Below are 16,623 nucleotides of genomic sequence, written 5' to 3'. Positions count from 1 at the left end.
CTGAAGGTGTTAGGCTTGTGGTATCATTGTAGTTACTGCGGAGAGAGACTTGAATTGACCTAGACTGCAACTGCTCCTTCTGCTGTCTGGCAGAAGATACTGTGCCCCCTCAGAGCGAGGGTGCCTGATCCTCAGTAAAATATGGGATTTGAGCAGTAATATATGATTGGAGATAGATAGAATTATGAGCCCAGATATTTCCAAAATTATTTACATTCTGTCTCGATATTTTTCACTGTGATTTAAATCTATCTGTTGAAAACCCTTCTTAGTCTTGATACTTGGGCACGTTAGAAATATTCAGGACAGATTTGCTTTGGCTGTATTACAACCTCTCAGCTGTATATACACATGTATGTATTTCTGCTGGCCCAAACTGAGGTTTTTTTATTCTTTAGAACATTTGAGCACAGCTTAGAAATCAAAATGGAATTAAATTACCTTCAGATCTTCCTTCCTGATACTTTTTTACATTCACCTTACCTAGGCTGTACATCTTCCTATTTATTCTTCTAATGAAATATTGTACCTCTGAAACAGTTTGCACCTGTCTGAATCTTGTCAAGGGAGTTTTGAATCTGAAAAGGCTTGAAGGAACAATTAAAAATATATGTGTATGTGATGCTTCAGGATACTGAAGATAAGGAGATGCTGGGAGAGAAGGTACAGGAGGGAGAAATTAGAGCGGCAGTGAGAAATAGGTGCATTTATTAAATCTGTTCTTGAGCAGTGGCACTATATGTCAGGTCAGGGGTTCTTCGGTACATTAATAAAACTTGTATGGTACGAACAGGGAGCTCCTGACTCAACTCAGTCGTAAAAAGGAAGCATACAGGGGGTGAAAGCAGGGTCAGATGACCCAGGAGGAAAATAGAGATGCTGTCTGAATATGCAGGATAGGTTAGAAAAACCAAAGCTCTCCTGGAGTTGAATCTGGTGTGGGATGTAAAGTGCAACAGGACAGCATACAGCAGCAAAAGGAAGACTAGGGAAAATGTGGCCCCACTGCTGATTGGGCTGGGGACCTGGTAAAGGACATGGAAAAGGCTGAGGCCTTCTTTTCCCTCCATCTTTACTGGTAAGACTGGCCATCAGGAACCCCAGCCTTCAGACTGCTGAGACCTGTGGGAGAGTCTGGAGCAAGGAAGACATAACCTTAGTGGAAGAGGATCAGGTTAGGCAACACTTAAACAAATTGGACTTGCACGAGTCTATCGGCCCTGATGGGATACACCCAAGAGTGCTGAGGGAGCTAGCCAATGTCACTGTGATAATCTTTGAAGAGTTGTGGCAACAGCTGGTGGGAGAGGTTCCTGAGGACTGGAAGAAGGCAGACATTGTCACTGCTATCTTCAGGAAGGGCAAGACAGAGGATCCAGGGGACTGCAGGCTGGTCAACCTCACCTCAGTCCCTGGAAAAGTACTCAAGCAACTAATCCTGGAAGCAAACCATTTCTAAACATACAAAGGACAAGAAGTTGATTGGGAGTAGTTAGCATGAATTTATGAAGGGGAAATTATGCTTGACCAACCTGGTAGCCTTCTAAGATGAGAAGACTGGCTCAGTGAGCCAGGGGAGAGCAGCGAATGTTGTTTATTTTGACTTCAGCAAGGATTTTGGTACTGTCTCCCACAACATCCTCATATGTAAACTGATGATGTACAGGCTAGATCAGTGGACAGTGAGGTGGACTGGAAACAGGCTTAACTGTCAAGTTCAAAGGATTGTGATCGGTGGCACAAAGTCCAGCTGGAGGCCAGTCACTAGTGGTGTACAGCAGGAGTTGGTACTGGGGCCCATACTGTTTTAACATCTTCATTACTGACCTAGACGATGGAACAGAATGCACCCTCTGCAAGTTTGTAGGTGATAAGGTGATACAAAACTGGGAGAAGTGGTTGGTGCAGCAGATGGATGTGCTGCCTGTCAAAGGGACCTCAAGAAGCTGGAGAAATGGGCAAACAGGAAGCTTATGAAGTTCAAAGAAGGGTTGTAGCATGACAGAGAAATACACGCAAAAACTTCTGCTGCCTTTACAGTTCCTCTGCTTGCTTGATGGCCGAAGAGAGACAATCAGAGGTGATAGTAGTATTGATCTTTTAGTGAATCATGTCTATTATTTTGGAACAGTGTCTCAATTAGCAGATTTACTCAATAATGCTAAGCAGTATTTTTTTTCTGTGTTTGTGTGATGAGCGACAATCTTCCTGTTAGTCTTGTTGTTGCATTTACACAAAGCTATGTATTTGATAGTAATGGTGGTGTAGTTACCCTGTTAGATGACAAACCTGACAAACCTTGAAACCACTAACTTTAGATCACCAATCACTGTTCCTATTTTATTCAAAATATTATTTGGAGATAATCAAAAGTACCTAAAAATAATGGGTGGCAGTTCAGACCCATGGCCAAAATGAAGATTTTTTTTTTTTTTTTTTTTTTTTTTTTTTTTTTTGCGCCACTGCCAGGAAAAGAGTGTAACTGTATTTGTGGATGTCAAGCTTGTATAAAAAAACAAAAACAAAAAACAAACAAACACCACCCCCACCCCCCCCCCCAAGACCACTACCAAAAAAAATCACACCTGATTCTGGATTGGATTTTGTTTTTCTAAAGCTGGATGTTGAATTTTCGTTAATATATATTAAGTCTTGATACTGTAATGAATTATTTTATCTTAGTGAAGAACACTTCTATGAAAATTTTCTGAACTTTTGATGATATTTCCTGGGAATTTATTGTTCTTTTGTTTGTTTTTACAGAATAGCAACTGGTTTGCTGACTCTCTTGTTCTCTTGCTTCTCATTGGCATCTCTTTGTAAAAGCGAAAATAAGTACAGAAATAACGAAGATCTGAAAGTACATTTTTATCAGGTTAGTTGCTACTTTTCAGTAATTCTGAACGTTAGAGCATTTTTACATGCAAATTTTTACATACTTTTGAAGAACGTGTTCCTACAAAGACCACAATTTTCAAGAAGATGATTGTCCCTAGAAGGTTTTTCCCTTGGCTATTTCAAGAGGACCATGTGCTCATGGTAATATGCATTTTTAAATACCATAATACAGTGTTCCCAAAAGCTCATCCTGTGCATATTTACGAGTATTGATACATAGGTGTGCATACACATTTTGATGCTCAGAAAGTTTGAGAGTTTGTCCTGCCTTCAGTCTGCGTATGTAACTTCCAATGACCTTTGCAGGAATGGCACATGCACACTGAGGACAGGCTCACTGGTTCAGGGGGTTCTTTCCAGTTTCTGACTGTTGAATAACAATGTGAGACTGATACTGAGCTGGTTTTCTGTTGCTTAAATCTTCTTTCAGATGAAAGATGACATTTTTTTCTGTATAGCTTCATGAAATAGGTAGATCTTTTCATAGTAGGTGCTAATTAAGTTCTAGAGAGCCTTTAAGGTTCTAATAATACCTTGCTTGTCTGCGGTCTTTTTTTTTTTTTTTTTTTTTTTTAAACTTATTACAAGATAATGATTTTATTTCAGGACCAGCTTTATTGGTTATGACTTACGTGCTAGAGTTTCTTATTGAGCTAAGCAATGCATTCATTATATCAGTGATTTAGGTATGGAGCTCAAGTTGGTTAAAAGGAGGAGGGGGAAGAATAATGAATGCTTGAAATACCTTTACCTGAGTGCACATAAGTGCATAATGTGCTGGTGGTTTCTCTTAACTTTTCCAGCTTAACTGTGGAAAAGAGGTATCAGTTCCTTTCCTAAGCATTTAGGATAGATATTTTCAGTATATGCTCAGCAGTGGATTTCTCACTGGAATGCTTGAAAGCAAATTGTACTTGAGGGAGGAGTGAGAGAGCAGCTGGGTGGGCACTTGGCAGCTGGCCAACGTCAACTCACCACACAACTGGTGCAGCATCTCATGCAGTGTAACTTTGTGGAGAAGCTCACAAATGATTATGAAACAGATCTGTAGTCAAAAAGTTTTTAATGACAGACTGTTCTTGAGCCAACTTCAGACAATCAGGAAATTCACTCACAGAGCCCTGAGATACTTAATTAGATGAAAATGTTCTGCCTGCTTGTTCAGGGAGTAACGTCTTTTTTTTTTTCTTCCAACCTTTAAGAAGATCATAAAGCTCCTCAAATTGCTCCTTAACCAGAGGATATTTTAAAATAGTGACATCTAATTACTAGTGTCTATTAGATTTTTATTTCGAAAGCTTACTTGGGAATGGAAAACATGGGATCCACCATTCACAATCTGGGTAAGGAAAGGATTGGGAGGGGAGATTATTCAGACTTAGAGGGGGAAAAGAACATCACAGAGGCATTAGCCGTTTCTAAGTAAATAACTTGTTTCGAGGTTAGGTTGCATTTAGTTGCTTTGAAACGTAGAGGAATAAGAAAGGAAAATGTTTGTCAGAAGACTAGTATGTCTAGGCAATGGAATTCCCTTGTTCTCTTTTTACTTTTTCTTTTGAGTTGGAGTTTTCAGTGGGGACAGGGAAGGGGGTAATCTTCAAAAATGCTCGTTTGGAGCATTGTGAACGCGAGTTTTGCTTTACAACTCCCAGGCAGTTGTAAATCAACATCTCCCAGTGCAAGATGAATCCTCTAGTCAGGTGAAACGTACCTTTTTGCAATGACAGACTGTGATCAGGGCACTGACATTCATATACATAAGCACACACAATCAGGTTCCTGCTTTGCATCTGACAAGGGGTTTCTTAAAAGTAGTTTTTACAGCTCCCCCATATGTGGTGTTTGGAGGCAGTCACTGAAGGTTATGCTTTCCTCTGAAAACCTTGTTCCTTCCTAGACAGGAAACTAAGATTGGTTGTTTGATGCTTCTTCATTTTGAGGAATGAGAAGATAAATTTGCCACAGGTCTTTCTTCGTTGTGTACCACTTTCCTCCAAGTACTGACTGAAGCGGAAGGGAAAATATGGTGTCCCTTCCTCATACTCTTTATGGTTTGTCTTGGGGATTCCCTTAGCCACTCTGCTAACATCTTTTATAGGTTCAACTCTGACTAAAAGCCTTTGAATTACACAATGGAGAAGGAATAGCTGGTGTTTTTAGTTCTTTTCCTTTTAGCAAAAAGCCTACTGATCTGGCCAAACTTCTCTGATCAGGATCCTCTGACTCTTTTTTTTTTTTTTTTTTTTTTTTTTTTAAATCCTTTTCCTCTCTGTTTTGGTAGTGTCTGTGTGCAAGAACCCTCTTTTAAATCTTTCATTTCACCTCACCTCAAATTTTTGCATCTGCTCATTTGGAATGAGATGCATTTTCATACAAGAAATAAGATAATATTTCCCAAAGGCTTATTTGCCCGAGTTGTTCTTCACAAGTTATTTTGGAATTGCATCTGAATAAAGAAACTTCCCTTTTGAGTTCTCTTCCTATTTCAGTCAGAGAAAGAGATTCAGCATAGGCTAGGCTTTTTGTTGTGCTTATGATGAATTTTTTTTTTTTCTCTTCTGAAGTCAACTTTCTTCTTTCTTGTCCAAGTGAGCTTCCTTTTCCATCTGGGAGTTAGCCTGTAGTGAAGATATTATGCCTGGTAAGGAACAAAGCTTGTTCCATTACATTAATTGCTCTCCTTTTGGTCAAAAAGAAACCTGAGTTGGCAGAGACCCGCAGAGTAGGCAAAAAACCCACCAGTTTGCATGTAATCCTCCACAGAAAAGATAATTCCCTCCGATCCGGTCCTGAACTATGTATTTTTGTGTTGGTTTCTCCATGGATGGGACAGAGTGTACACCTGAGCAAATGAGTATGAACTACATACCTGTATGGATCAGAGAGGCCATTTACAGGCTACTCATTTATTCACTGGTTTTTGTACCTACACACTATAGATTTCCAACATGGGTATTAGCCTTAAAGAAACAAAAAAGTCCCAGATAACCAAACAGCATGATCAAAAAGGTTTTTCAACAAAAGTGTATAAATAAAGAAATATTAAAAAGGAAGAATAAAGCTTGAGTAGCTTCATATGGTTATGTTTACATTTCTGTTACAAAAACTTCAGTTATGGTTAGACCTAATTTTGACGTTTTGATACATGTCACTGTTGAGGCAGAAGATACTAATTACACCCTCACAGTTTCTGAAAATTGCCAAGAGTTTCTCAGGTTTTCTCTTGATATCATTAAAGCAGGAATAACATTTTTTTCTGAATTTTGTTTGCTATGGCAAGGAGAGAATTGTCTGTCTTTTGGTTAATGCTACTTCTGTCTTCTAGCGAGGTGGGTGTCTGTCTCTTCTCCCAAGTAACAAGTGATAGGACGAGAGGAAACGGCCTCAAGTTGCTCCAGTGGAAGTTTAGGTTGGATATTAGGAAAAATTTCTTCACCGAAAGGGTAGTCGGGCACGGGAACAGGCTGCCCAGGGAAGTGGTTGAGTCCCCATCCCTGGAGGTCTTTAAAAGATGGGTAGACGTGGTGCTTGAGGACATGGTTTAGTGGTGGACTTGGCAGTGTTAGGTTTATGGTTGGACTCGATGATCTTTAAAGGTCTTTTCCAACCTAAATGATTCTATGATCCTTGAGAAGTCATTAAGGCTTCAGGAATGGTGAAAACAGGAGTTATTTATAATCCATCAGCTAGACTGCTGCAGTGCTTACTGTACAACTTAGTTTTTTTTGCTGGAGAGAACACCAGTTTCTCTTTGCCAGCAGTTTCATAGGTGAAGTTCAGGTTTTGCTGCACTTCTGAAAACACTGCTGTTTCCATTGGTTGATAATGTTGGGCCAAGTTATTATTCCTGGGAGGCTTGAACTTCATGTGGGTCCAAGGTGGTCAGTTCATTAGTTTTCTCCTCTAAATTAGGAGGAGAAATAAACAGTAGGAATCCGTGTCATATTGGTGGAACTAGGGGACAGGAGAAGTGCTTTCAACCAGCCTTGTATAGCGTCCAGCTGATGACGCTGGTTCTCCTACCATTCTCTCTATGGATTGCTACCACGTTAGATGCTTAGGAGAGCTCCCAGCCAGAGCTGCTGGTGAAGATATGTTGGGACTGCAAATGTCACCCTTGGTTTCCTCTTTCTAGCTGTGACCTACAGATGAGTGTTTCTCAGAGCCAGCTGTTAGGCTGTGCAAGAATAATCTCTAACCTTCAAAGAAGGCTGTAAAGGGGGAAAGAAGACAGATTCTTAGCTGGAGACCTCAGTTTGCATCGCCAAGTTGCTTCTGCGCTGTTCCACAGTCCTGGAGATGCTGGTGAAAGCTGAGAGCAGTTTGAACATTACTTAAACTGCGAACACAGGAGTCTCAAAAGCAGATGCTGAGCCATTCCCTGGACGCTGGCATAGATCTAGCAGCAGTAAACTGGGTTTACTGATGTGCCCAGGTCATCACAAGTCTTCCAAGGCACAAGATATATTATGGGAGATGACACAGTGTGAGTGCAAAGTGACTTCACCAGTGGCTAGGGTATAGCAGAGGGATTGCCAGAGCTCATGACACTAAAAGAAGTTGAAAAGGTATATCAAAGGGGAGAGATCTGGCCTGAATACAGCAAAAGCATCCCAAATAAACATCAGAGGTCTAAAGGGGCCAATTCCTTGAGTTTTGGAGCTTAACGCTTTGACCTAGCTTATTGATGTCGCAAAGAAATACAAGTTACATGTTCTTGTGGCCTGAAATTAAATAGAAGCAGCAGATACTGCGCACCTGTGAAACCGGGCCAAAAATGAATGCTGACGGCTAAATGTATCCTCTGGGCAGGTACCACTAGGTATCACTGCATCTTGCAGGAGAATGGCAGCTATTCATATGGTAAAAAGTGATGGATGTGAACACTGTGAAGTTGCTTTGCACTAAAAAAGCCGCAACAGCAATTATATGTTGTAATGCAGGTTTACAGCGCATGTTTGCAAAGTACCGTGCATGCTTGATTTGCCTTTTAGTGGAACTGTGGAATAAACAGCAGTAATTGAAAACTTGGCTCAAGCATTTTCTTGGATAATTGTCATCTTTCAAAAATGACTGACTCATGGAGTAATTTTCCTATGGTTTTTTGCACCTACTTGATGACTGAATGCTGTCTCTTGAACTAGTCAAGAAAAAAAAAACCCTCTTCAGCTTTGCTGCTTATCCAAGGCAGAGGGCTCTGCTTGAGGTGGTTCGGACAATTTCATTTGAACAGTCTGCTAAGATTGCAGCTTCTTTCCATCTCTTAAGATCCACCTCCAATCTGCTCTGCTGCTGCTGTCTCTTCTTACAGGAGCTGCGGTGCCCATGCAAAGTTCTTGCCTTAACTACCCTTCCCCTTCACCCTGTACCTGATCCTGCTGCAAAGCCAGAGGTTCTGCTAGTTCTTCATGTTTGAGGACAAGTGTTTCTCAAAAAACTGGAGGCATATGTTTTCTGTGGTTTACATGAGTGTTTAAGTAGTTACTCTTGACGGAGAGCATATCATTTGAAATCAGTAATCCAGGGCACTTGTTTAAACTGTTTAAAAATAGCACAAATAAATAATAAGAATAAAAAAATAGAAGGAAGTTTTAAAAAGTATAGACTGTAAAAAGCTAGATATACTCGACATTACATATCAGACTTCCTGTTCTTATGTTGATTCAGATGAGATGTTTATGCAACTCTAAAGCATATTTACATATTTAGTATGGGATGACAGAGATCCATACATTAATTACGTGTTTCATTGTCTGATTTCGTCTTTTTAGATGTTGAGTATTGCACTTTCGACATACGTTGTGAGCAGTACCCATGACAGTCTTAAGAACAAACAGGGATTGCCTGTATTGAATCAAATTATTAGCTGGATGACTCTAGGTAAGAATACCTTCCCTCCCAAACTTGTATGTTGATAGTTTGTGGGGTTTGGGGTTGGGTGGGGGACAGTGATGCATTTTTATTAACATCTTACTTTTGCACATATTCCTTTATTTGACTCCTAATAGTTCTTCCATGTGTTCGCTATTCTTTCCTAAGTGAGGTTTTTTGAGGAATGTGTTAAAAAGTCTTCTAAAATATTACTCCTTTGTAGGTTTGTAATAAAATGCAAACAACTTTGATTTACAAGTAGCTTTATCTTTTGTTTTTAATATTCTGAATACCTTGAAGAGCCCTTTTAGGGATATAATGGTATAAATTCCCTTTTTGTTTCACTTGGAGCCAGGTAAGCGTGATCTGAGATGTTCTGCAAGCAATCCAGTTAAGCATAGGGAAGTGAAGGAAGGTTGTTGCTGTATTTCAATAGAAACTTGAAGTTGCAGCTGATGGCAGAGACCCTTAGGGTATGAAAATGCTTTTCAGAGCTGCCTTGCAAAGTACCTGTGAACTAATGATGCTATTATATGTTTGATATCTGTTAGAACCTAATTAATAAAGAAAAAAACAATTTACAAGTCTATGGATCTTTCACCACTCTAAAATTAAAATCTTAGGATGATTAAACAGAGCAAATGTAATTATCACTGGGGTTATGGAATACAGTAAAGCAATACCTTTCGTATTTCAACTATAAAATAATTTCTGTAGGCCTCCATTAGAGAATGTTAAGCATTGTTTATCCCTGAGTGATCTGGAATGTGGGATTTTTTTAGAGCTAAACATATTCCATGCAAAGTTTGACAGCAGCTCTTTGCTAAAAGTCAAGACCAGGAATTTAAACATAGCTTAATGGATGAATTATGACTCTTGTAGTTGCTGGATGTCTTGGACATTCCTGTAATGGTGACATTGTTTTAACGTAAGCAGATCTTGTCAGTTTTAGCAATCCTGCTTCTGTTTGAGCAAATGGATTCAAGATTAATACAACTGATTGTGATCAGTGTGTGTGTGAGCAATGCTCTCTTTGTAATGTAGTTTTCTTTGGAGCATTTTCCTTTCCATCATCCTTTCCTAACTCTTCGTAGCCTGCTAACCTAAGTGGGGATCTCTGTGTGGATGAATTCCTTGCAGTTTTAAAGTCGATGAAATCAATGATGTCCTGCTTGGCTTACTGGAGCAGGAATTGAGGGTAAAGGTTATCTTTCTCTCCTGTGTAAGGGTGAGAGAAAAACATTTTTCATCTAAGAGACAATTTGGGCAGTCAGAGAAGTCTAGAAATTCTCTTTGCTGTGGGTGATGTTTCTATGATAAAAATAAAGCTAACAGTGAAGTAAACTGTATATACCCAAAAAGTCTGCTTGCTGCCACAGTGGTATTGAATATTTTAGCAAAGTCTCTCAGACTGGAATTAATAATTTTAAGTGAATATGATATACTAGGTAGGAGCTTTATGTACTTGCTGAAGTTGCTCTACATAATTAAACACAGAACTAAGCAGGTAAAAAGCAAAGGCATCCAACAACATGTACTCAATACTCCTGTTGGAGAGAAATGCCTTGTCACTACCATAACCACAACTAGCATCTGCCTTGTCACTAGCGTGTACCACAAATGTGCCACCATAAGAATTAAGGTACCAAGGTCTACTGTGGCTTTTCCAGGGTTGGTGGCATTACAGGTGGTCAAACTCCTCTTCATCTTTGCTTAGTTGTGGAAGAATGGCACTGTTACTTACCGAACTCTCATTTTGCACCTCTCTGTGTATTTATATAACCAGGAACACACAGTTATCAGTATTTATTCATAATAATACTGATATGAGTATTATTATCATGTCAGTATGATAACGAGACTTCTGAAGTTTTCTAGCAAATTTTCCCCCCTCCCCAGCTGTTCATTCTGATTAATATGAAGCCTACCTTGTTTAAAGTTTTAATTCAGGCCTAAAATTATTTTTTTGAAGAAAGACTGGTTTTTGGAGAACCAGGCAAATGAATTAGTGATGGATGGGTTCCTGCAGGCCTGTATCCAGCTGGCTTTAGGTGTTACACTGTATGGTTCGCGCAGTGTACGTTAACCACAGAGGTAAAACCAGAAGGCATAAAGTTAATCCAGCTGCTTCCCATGTTCTTCAGAACCGTCTTTATGTTAGCAGATATTTCTAAATGAATGTATATTATGTTTTAAAGTTTTTTATCAGTGGAAATCTGTCATAGTAACTTGCCAAATTTTGAGGAATTTGGTGTCACAACTGTGTGCAGGGGACACATACAGAGATTTGTATAGGTCAGCCAGAAACCTGCCGGTCTTTTGATGGTTAATATCTGATGTGTCACATCAGAGATGGAAGGGAAAGGCTAATTATGACCTACTAGCCACTCATCTGTTCTCATCTATGATTGCTCTCAGAGAGTGATACACATCTGATGTGTTGAGTGTCATTCACAGAGGCCGGTTGCCACGCTGAATTTCTTTCCAGCCATTCTGGCTTGCAGTGAGGTCCCTGGAGTTCCTCCTTGAGTCAGGCCTTCTTTAAGTATAGAAAGCTACAAGTGATGCTGAAAGGCTGGAGCACCCTTGAAATGAAGTCACTTATTCTGTAGTTGTAGCAGTGGCCAAGGCTGAAAGCCAGGAAATAAAACATACTGACCCACAGGTTTTAGAAACAGCCTCATCTCTCATTTGTTGATATGTTTACTATAAATTCTAATGTATACTATGACAATAAGCACAAGCAAGCACTTTCCATATATTATAATTTTATTTCTGTTCCCTAATAGAGTGATTATTAATTATGACTTACTGTTAATGCAGCCTTTGAATGATTCAGTAATGTGAGGGCACTATACCACAATGAAGAATCACACCAATGTTATTTGTCAGCTGACGTTATTATAAACACATACAATTTTCATATTAAAAAAATCAGGTTTAAAGATTAAATCACAGCAGTGCTTTTCCTTCTCCCTTTCCTTGCTTCAAGCACTGGCCACTTTTCCTCTGCTTTTCTTCCTCCTTACTCACTCTTCAAGTAGCCCATTTCTTCTCTTCCCAATTTTCCTCACCTCCTGCAAACTCTTGGGCCCTGTCCTCACCTTCAGAAGCTTCCCAGCTAGAGGCGTCTCTTTAGAGGCAGCACGGACTCTGCTAACCAGGGCTGACTGGGCAGTTGAGCAGTGGACTGCCCTAAGGAGCCAGTTGCAACTTTTAAGATACCACGCCTGCATTAAAGAAATGCATTACAAGTTGAAGGCAAGGGGTATGAATCATGACAGATAGGTCCCCTGCAGTTCCTTTAATATTCCTGTTTTAAAACTTTCAAGTAGAGAAGCTAAGAAGTTGATAGTTTCTGTATCTTTACTACCAGCATTTTCAGTTGCACCTCAAAATGTGGCAGGTTTCCTAATCTAATCCAGTGGAGCAGTGGCTTTGTAACCGCAGTCTTTGAGCTGCCGGAGGTCCTTGGGGCCATGGTAAGCGGTTCTCATAGTAGCATTTTTGGGTTAGTGCTTCTGCATCATCTTAAGGACTTATTAACATCAGTTCATGAGAAATTATAAAGGCTGTGAGGTAGAAAGCCAAGGAATTAAAGTGATAGGGAACTAAAATTACTTTTGATAAATATTAAGCATTCCAAACATTGGGTTTTCTTTAGCAAAAGTAACTTCTGAAAATAGAAAGGCATATATGAGCAGTATTGAATTTCTGTACATAAAGTGTCAGGATTTGAAGAATGTTATCTTATTACTGAGGGTGAAATGTTTTGCATGTAGTGACTGATGGATCTCTTTTTATTGCAGTTTCTTCCTCAGTGTTGCCGTTACTGAGCCCCACATTTCTCTTTCAGCGACTGTTCAGCATATTGCTCTCCCTGATGTCCACCTACCTGCTCCTCAGCACAGGGTACTTCTTTCTTATTCTGGTTAGATTGGTCTTACAAATGAAAATCAAGGGCTAAATGTGAAACTGTGAATCTCATTAACATTTCTGTTAAAGGTGTAATGTGTGCTTCCAGCTGTAGTCTCACCATTTATCTCCTTGTTTAGTTTCCTAAATAAAATTTCAGGGGAACTTCCATATTCCTCCTTGTATTATAAACAGTTTTGTTCACATTCCTTTCAGCTAGACCAAGCAGTGGCTGGAAGGGTATGTATTCAAACAATCTTGCACCAAAATAAGAAAGTCTGGTTTAGTTTGTCTTTTGTTGTTTTGGCATGTGCTTTTCTGCTCACAAACAACAGAAAATAACTTCTCTCCCAGCTGCTCAGCACTGGTGTCTAGTTATGGTTTAAATGATGTGCAGCAGGAAACAGGTAGCCCTGAAATGAGGGAAAATTTTATTCAGAGAGGTTTTTATGGAAGTAATTTTTTTCAAAGGGATGCTAGTCCCCATAAAGAGTAGGGCTTGTTTCTTTTTGGATAAAAGACAACTCTTCAGAGCTTGTAAATGAAGAAAACACTGTGTCAGCCAACCCTTTTTTTTCCAGACTTAGTAGCTTTTAAGAGCGTAATTAATGGGGAGTATAGGAACCATTCTTTCCGCCTCCCCTCCCACTTATCCTCTGGATTTAATTACACTGGAAAATTAAGTGGAATAAAATATCTTGCAGCAGACATTTTGCAATAGCTGCCTCTTGTGGATACTCTCATTTTAGATGAAGCATCTCTCTTTTTTTTTTTTTAATCTCCTGCCACCCCTTTCTCCCACTTCCCCATTAAAATTTGGATCATAATCTTACTCCTGTCTGCACACACACTCTTACCCTCAACCTTCTTAGGCTACTGGCTACTGGATAAAGCATGAATGTTGTTCTCTCTGAGGCTGATAACCTCCTTTTTATTTTGGCCCTGCACCAGACCACTTAAATGCTGACAGCTCTCTGCTGTCTTCCTACAATGTTCAAATAGACCAACAAATTTTGGAACAATTCTTTTTAAAAAACCAAAACAAACAAACAAACAAACCCCACAAAAAACCCAAAGCAACCAATCATAGCAAAAACAAGGCACTCGGTGCCAAAAGTATCCAGTGTTTCTCTCCTCAGTGCTGTGTTATACCATGTAATGATAACCCAGTGCATGGCCCAGGTAATTACAGCACCGCTCTAGGTGCAGTTAAGTGGAAGTACTGAAGCCAGCTGAAGAGCATGGTTGCATACAACCAGTTGTCACAGTTGAAGACATTCAATTTGTAGGCGAGTGTAGACCATTGTGACAATTGCAGGTACTTTTGTTACTGACAACCCAACTGTTGTTGTCTTTATTTTTAACTGCTTGTCATTTTGATAATTAAAGCAGAAATATCTATCCAAAATTTTCTGTTCCGGTTTGAAACTGCTTTGTAGCTACACTAGTAGGGAGGCACAACAGAAACAATACCAAGATTAACTGCAATGATTTTCTTATTTTTAGACAAATAAGTGAGTGTCCAAGGAGGAAAAAAAATAAAAAGGAAAAAAATTACAGTCTTGTTGGTATTAGTGACGCAGTCAGTGTCAGTATTATAATTTTATCCTGAAGGAAAAAAAAATGAGAGGCACCATGAAGTGCAACTGAGGTGTAGAGGGCAAGGAAAAACTAATATTACCCAATGCAATCTATGCCCCTAAGTTGTTTGGGGGTTTTAATCTCTCACGTAAGTACACTCATAGTTTGCTATGTTTGAGTGCTGTAGGAGCCAGAAGTAATCCTCTGAGATTGGGGCTGTAGCTATAACAGCTTAGCGGCCTTGGTTAGAGTGTGACTTGACACTGTTATCGCGATGGGTTGGCATATAGGAAAGAAAAGGACATTTCACTTCAGTGAAATGTAATGCTCTTCTTATTATACAGATGCCTCTCTCCTTGGGACTAGACTGAGATCACCATGAGAATGAGTTTGTGTGGTTAGGTCCTAAAGAGACACAATCTCTGGTTGCTGTCTAGGTTGGACTGTAACCCTGCAGTTCCAAATAGCTCTCATTACAAAATTTTCCATTTTGCAGAAAATGGGTGCCAAATGTGATTCTTTTTTTCCTGTTTCTTTTTAATTTTATTCCAGTTTCGTTAAAATTAATCATGACACAAAGGGCACTCATCCACTGTTGTGGCAGCCATCAAATGAGAAAATGAGTGCAAAAGATGACAAAGCTGAAGCAGCCTCTGTTTCTCCTATTTTTACCATTTAATTACTGTATGGCTTTAAACTTCAACCATCCAGCTGTGGGTACTCCTCAGAAATGGGGAGAGAAGAGAATGCTACTAGGTCTTTGGTATATCATTTGTGTGAAGAAAAAAAGAAAAGAAACATGTCAGTATTTGCTGTTAAATAGTTGTTAGTGACTGCATTTACTATGATTATTATGTTAACTCTTCAGGTATGAAGCTCTGTTTCCACTGGTTCTGTCTGGTTTGATGTTTGTGTGGATAAATATGGAGCAAAAAGCACTGCAGCACTATGGTCTTTCTCTCAAACCAAAGGTAACAGCTCCAGATAGCTATATCAGGTTAATTGTCAGCTTTATCTTTTTTTTTTTTTCCTTGAGCATATCATAAATAATTCTGAGTGGTTTTCATAGAGCAACACTTTGCATTTCTTTAAGTTTGGGAAGCCAGAATCAGCTGTTTTATGAAATAGGAATGGGACCTTGTAAGAGAGATTTATAATTTATGTTACTGAAGATATTCCACATCAGAGCCATTTATAGGAATGCAGGAAATCAGTTTGACTTAGTGATATGTTCTGTAGGCTACAAAGCTGTGTTCATCAACTCTAGTGCTAATTCAGCATAAGGTGCAGTAACGCTTTAGAGTAATTACAATGTCACTGTACTTTTTTTTTTTTTTTTTTATTCTGATAGCAGAGTCACAAGTGAGAGGCTGAAAAGAAATAATTTAATTTCTGAAATGACCCATAGGAAATACCAGGAATCTTAGTTTGACTTTGTCCTTCCACTCTTTCTTCAAGGACAGAGTTTAATTTCTGATTAGACAGACAAGGAGCCAGAGACTAACTTGGAACTAGCACCTTTTCAGATTTGCCTGGAGAGGAAGTTTTGTAATCAATGCAACTTCTTTCACCTTAAAATTTAGTATATTGTCAGCAATTTTCAAAGCCCATGCTGCTCACCCTGCTACTTAGCTTTTTCGATTAGGGTCATGAGTTTAACAAACTGTGGTTATGCCATTGATTCGGTTAGATCTGAAGTGCCTGTTGCGGAGTCGTCTGCACGCTTGGAGCCAGGCACATGTGCAGCACAGTTCTCCCCCGCTTCTCCCAAATGCGCCATCCTTGGTGCAGGTCACGGAGAACCTGAGTACAGATGCATGGGAGAGGCCAGAGTCACTCATAAGAGAACTGGTGGTACACATCTTTCCTTCCTGTCGCAGCTCATAATAATTAGGGAGAGGTGCCAGGAGGTGAAATCTGGACCAAGGCAGTCACCGGAGCGGACCTGACACATACTATGGTTTTGTGGTTCTCCTGCAAGGGAGGCAGTTTTAAAACTTGAGAGAGAACAGGCTTTACCCATTCGAGGCTGAATATCCGATTAGAAAACAGGAATTGCTTTTTATTAATGCTACATATAGTTATGATATTTTGTGTGAGCATGTTTTACAGTATCTTAAGTGAGAGAGGAGGAATCTGAATGTAAAAATGTACACTTAATGTGAGGCTATGATTGCAGCCGGAGGTTTCTAGCACAGCAGTCATCTGTGGGATGGACTTTCTCTTCCACTCTAGAACCCACTCTACCTTTTGCATCTTGTGACAAGGCATCTGTGATGCTTGCCTGTCTGATGGTGGTCTGATGTTCTGTTTGTTTTAAAGTAAAATTCCATTAAAGCAGTATTAAACAGTGATGAA

The 16,623-nt window shown here is 39.5% G+C and overlaps 1 protein-coding gene across 7 annotated transcripts in view; it reads left to right on the top strand.

Moving 5' to 3' along the window:
• Window positions 1-16,623, top strand: part of PIGN (phosphatidylinositol glycan anchor biosynthesis class N) — a 111,377-nt gene that overhangs the window by 76,175 nt on the left and 18,579 nt on the right. For all 7 annotated transcript variants that reach the window (XM_082320807.1, XM_082320806.1, XM_082320805.1 and 4 more), the window contains 4 exons: window positions 2,764-2,875; window positions 8,670-8,778; window positions 12,579-12,681; window positions 15,134-15,236. In XM_082320807.1, the coding sequence (XP_082176933.1) occupies window positions 2,764-2,875; window positions 8,670-8,778; window positions 12,579-12,681; window positions 15,134-15,236 (427 nt within the window). The remainder of the gene's footprint in view (window positions 1-2,763; window positions 2,876-8,669; window positions 8,779-12,578; window positions 12,682-15,133; window positions 15,237-16,623) is intronic.

This window comes from Platalea leucorodia (assembly GCF_965183815.1).
Source record: "Platalea leucorodia genome assembly, chromosome: 1".
Taxonomy (NCBI): Eukaryota; Metazoa; Chordata; class Aves; order Pelecaniformes; family Threskiornithidae; genus Platalea; species Platalea leucorodia.
The sequence above is the reverse complement of the archived record's forward strand: the minus strand, read 5'-3'. Positions and strand labels throughout refer to the sequence as shown.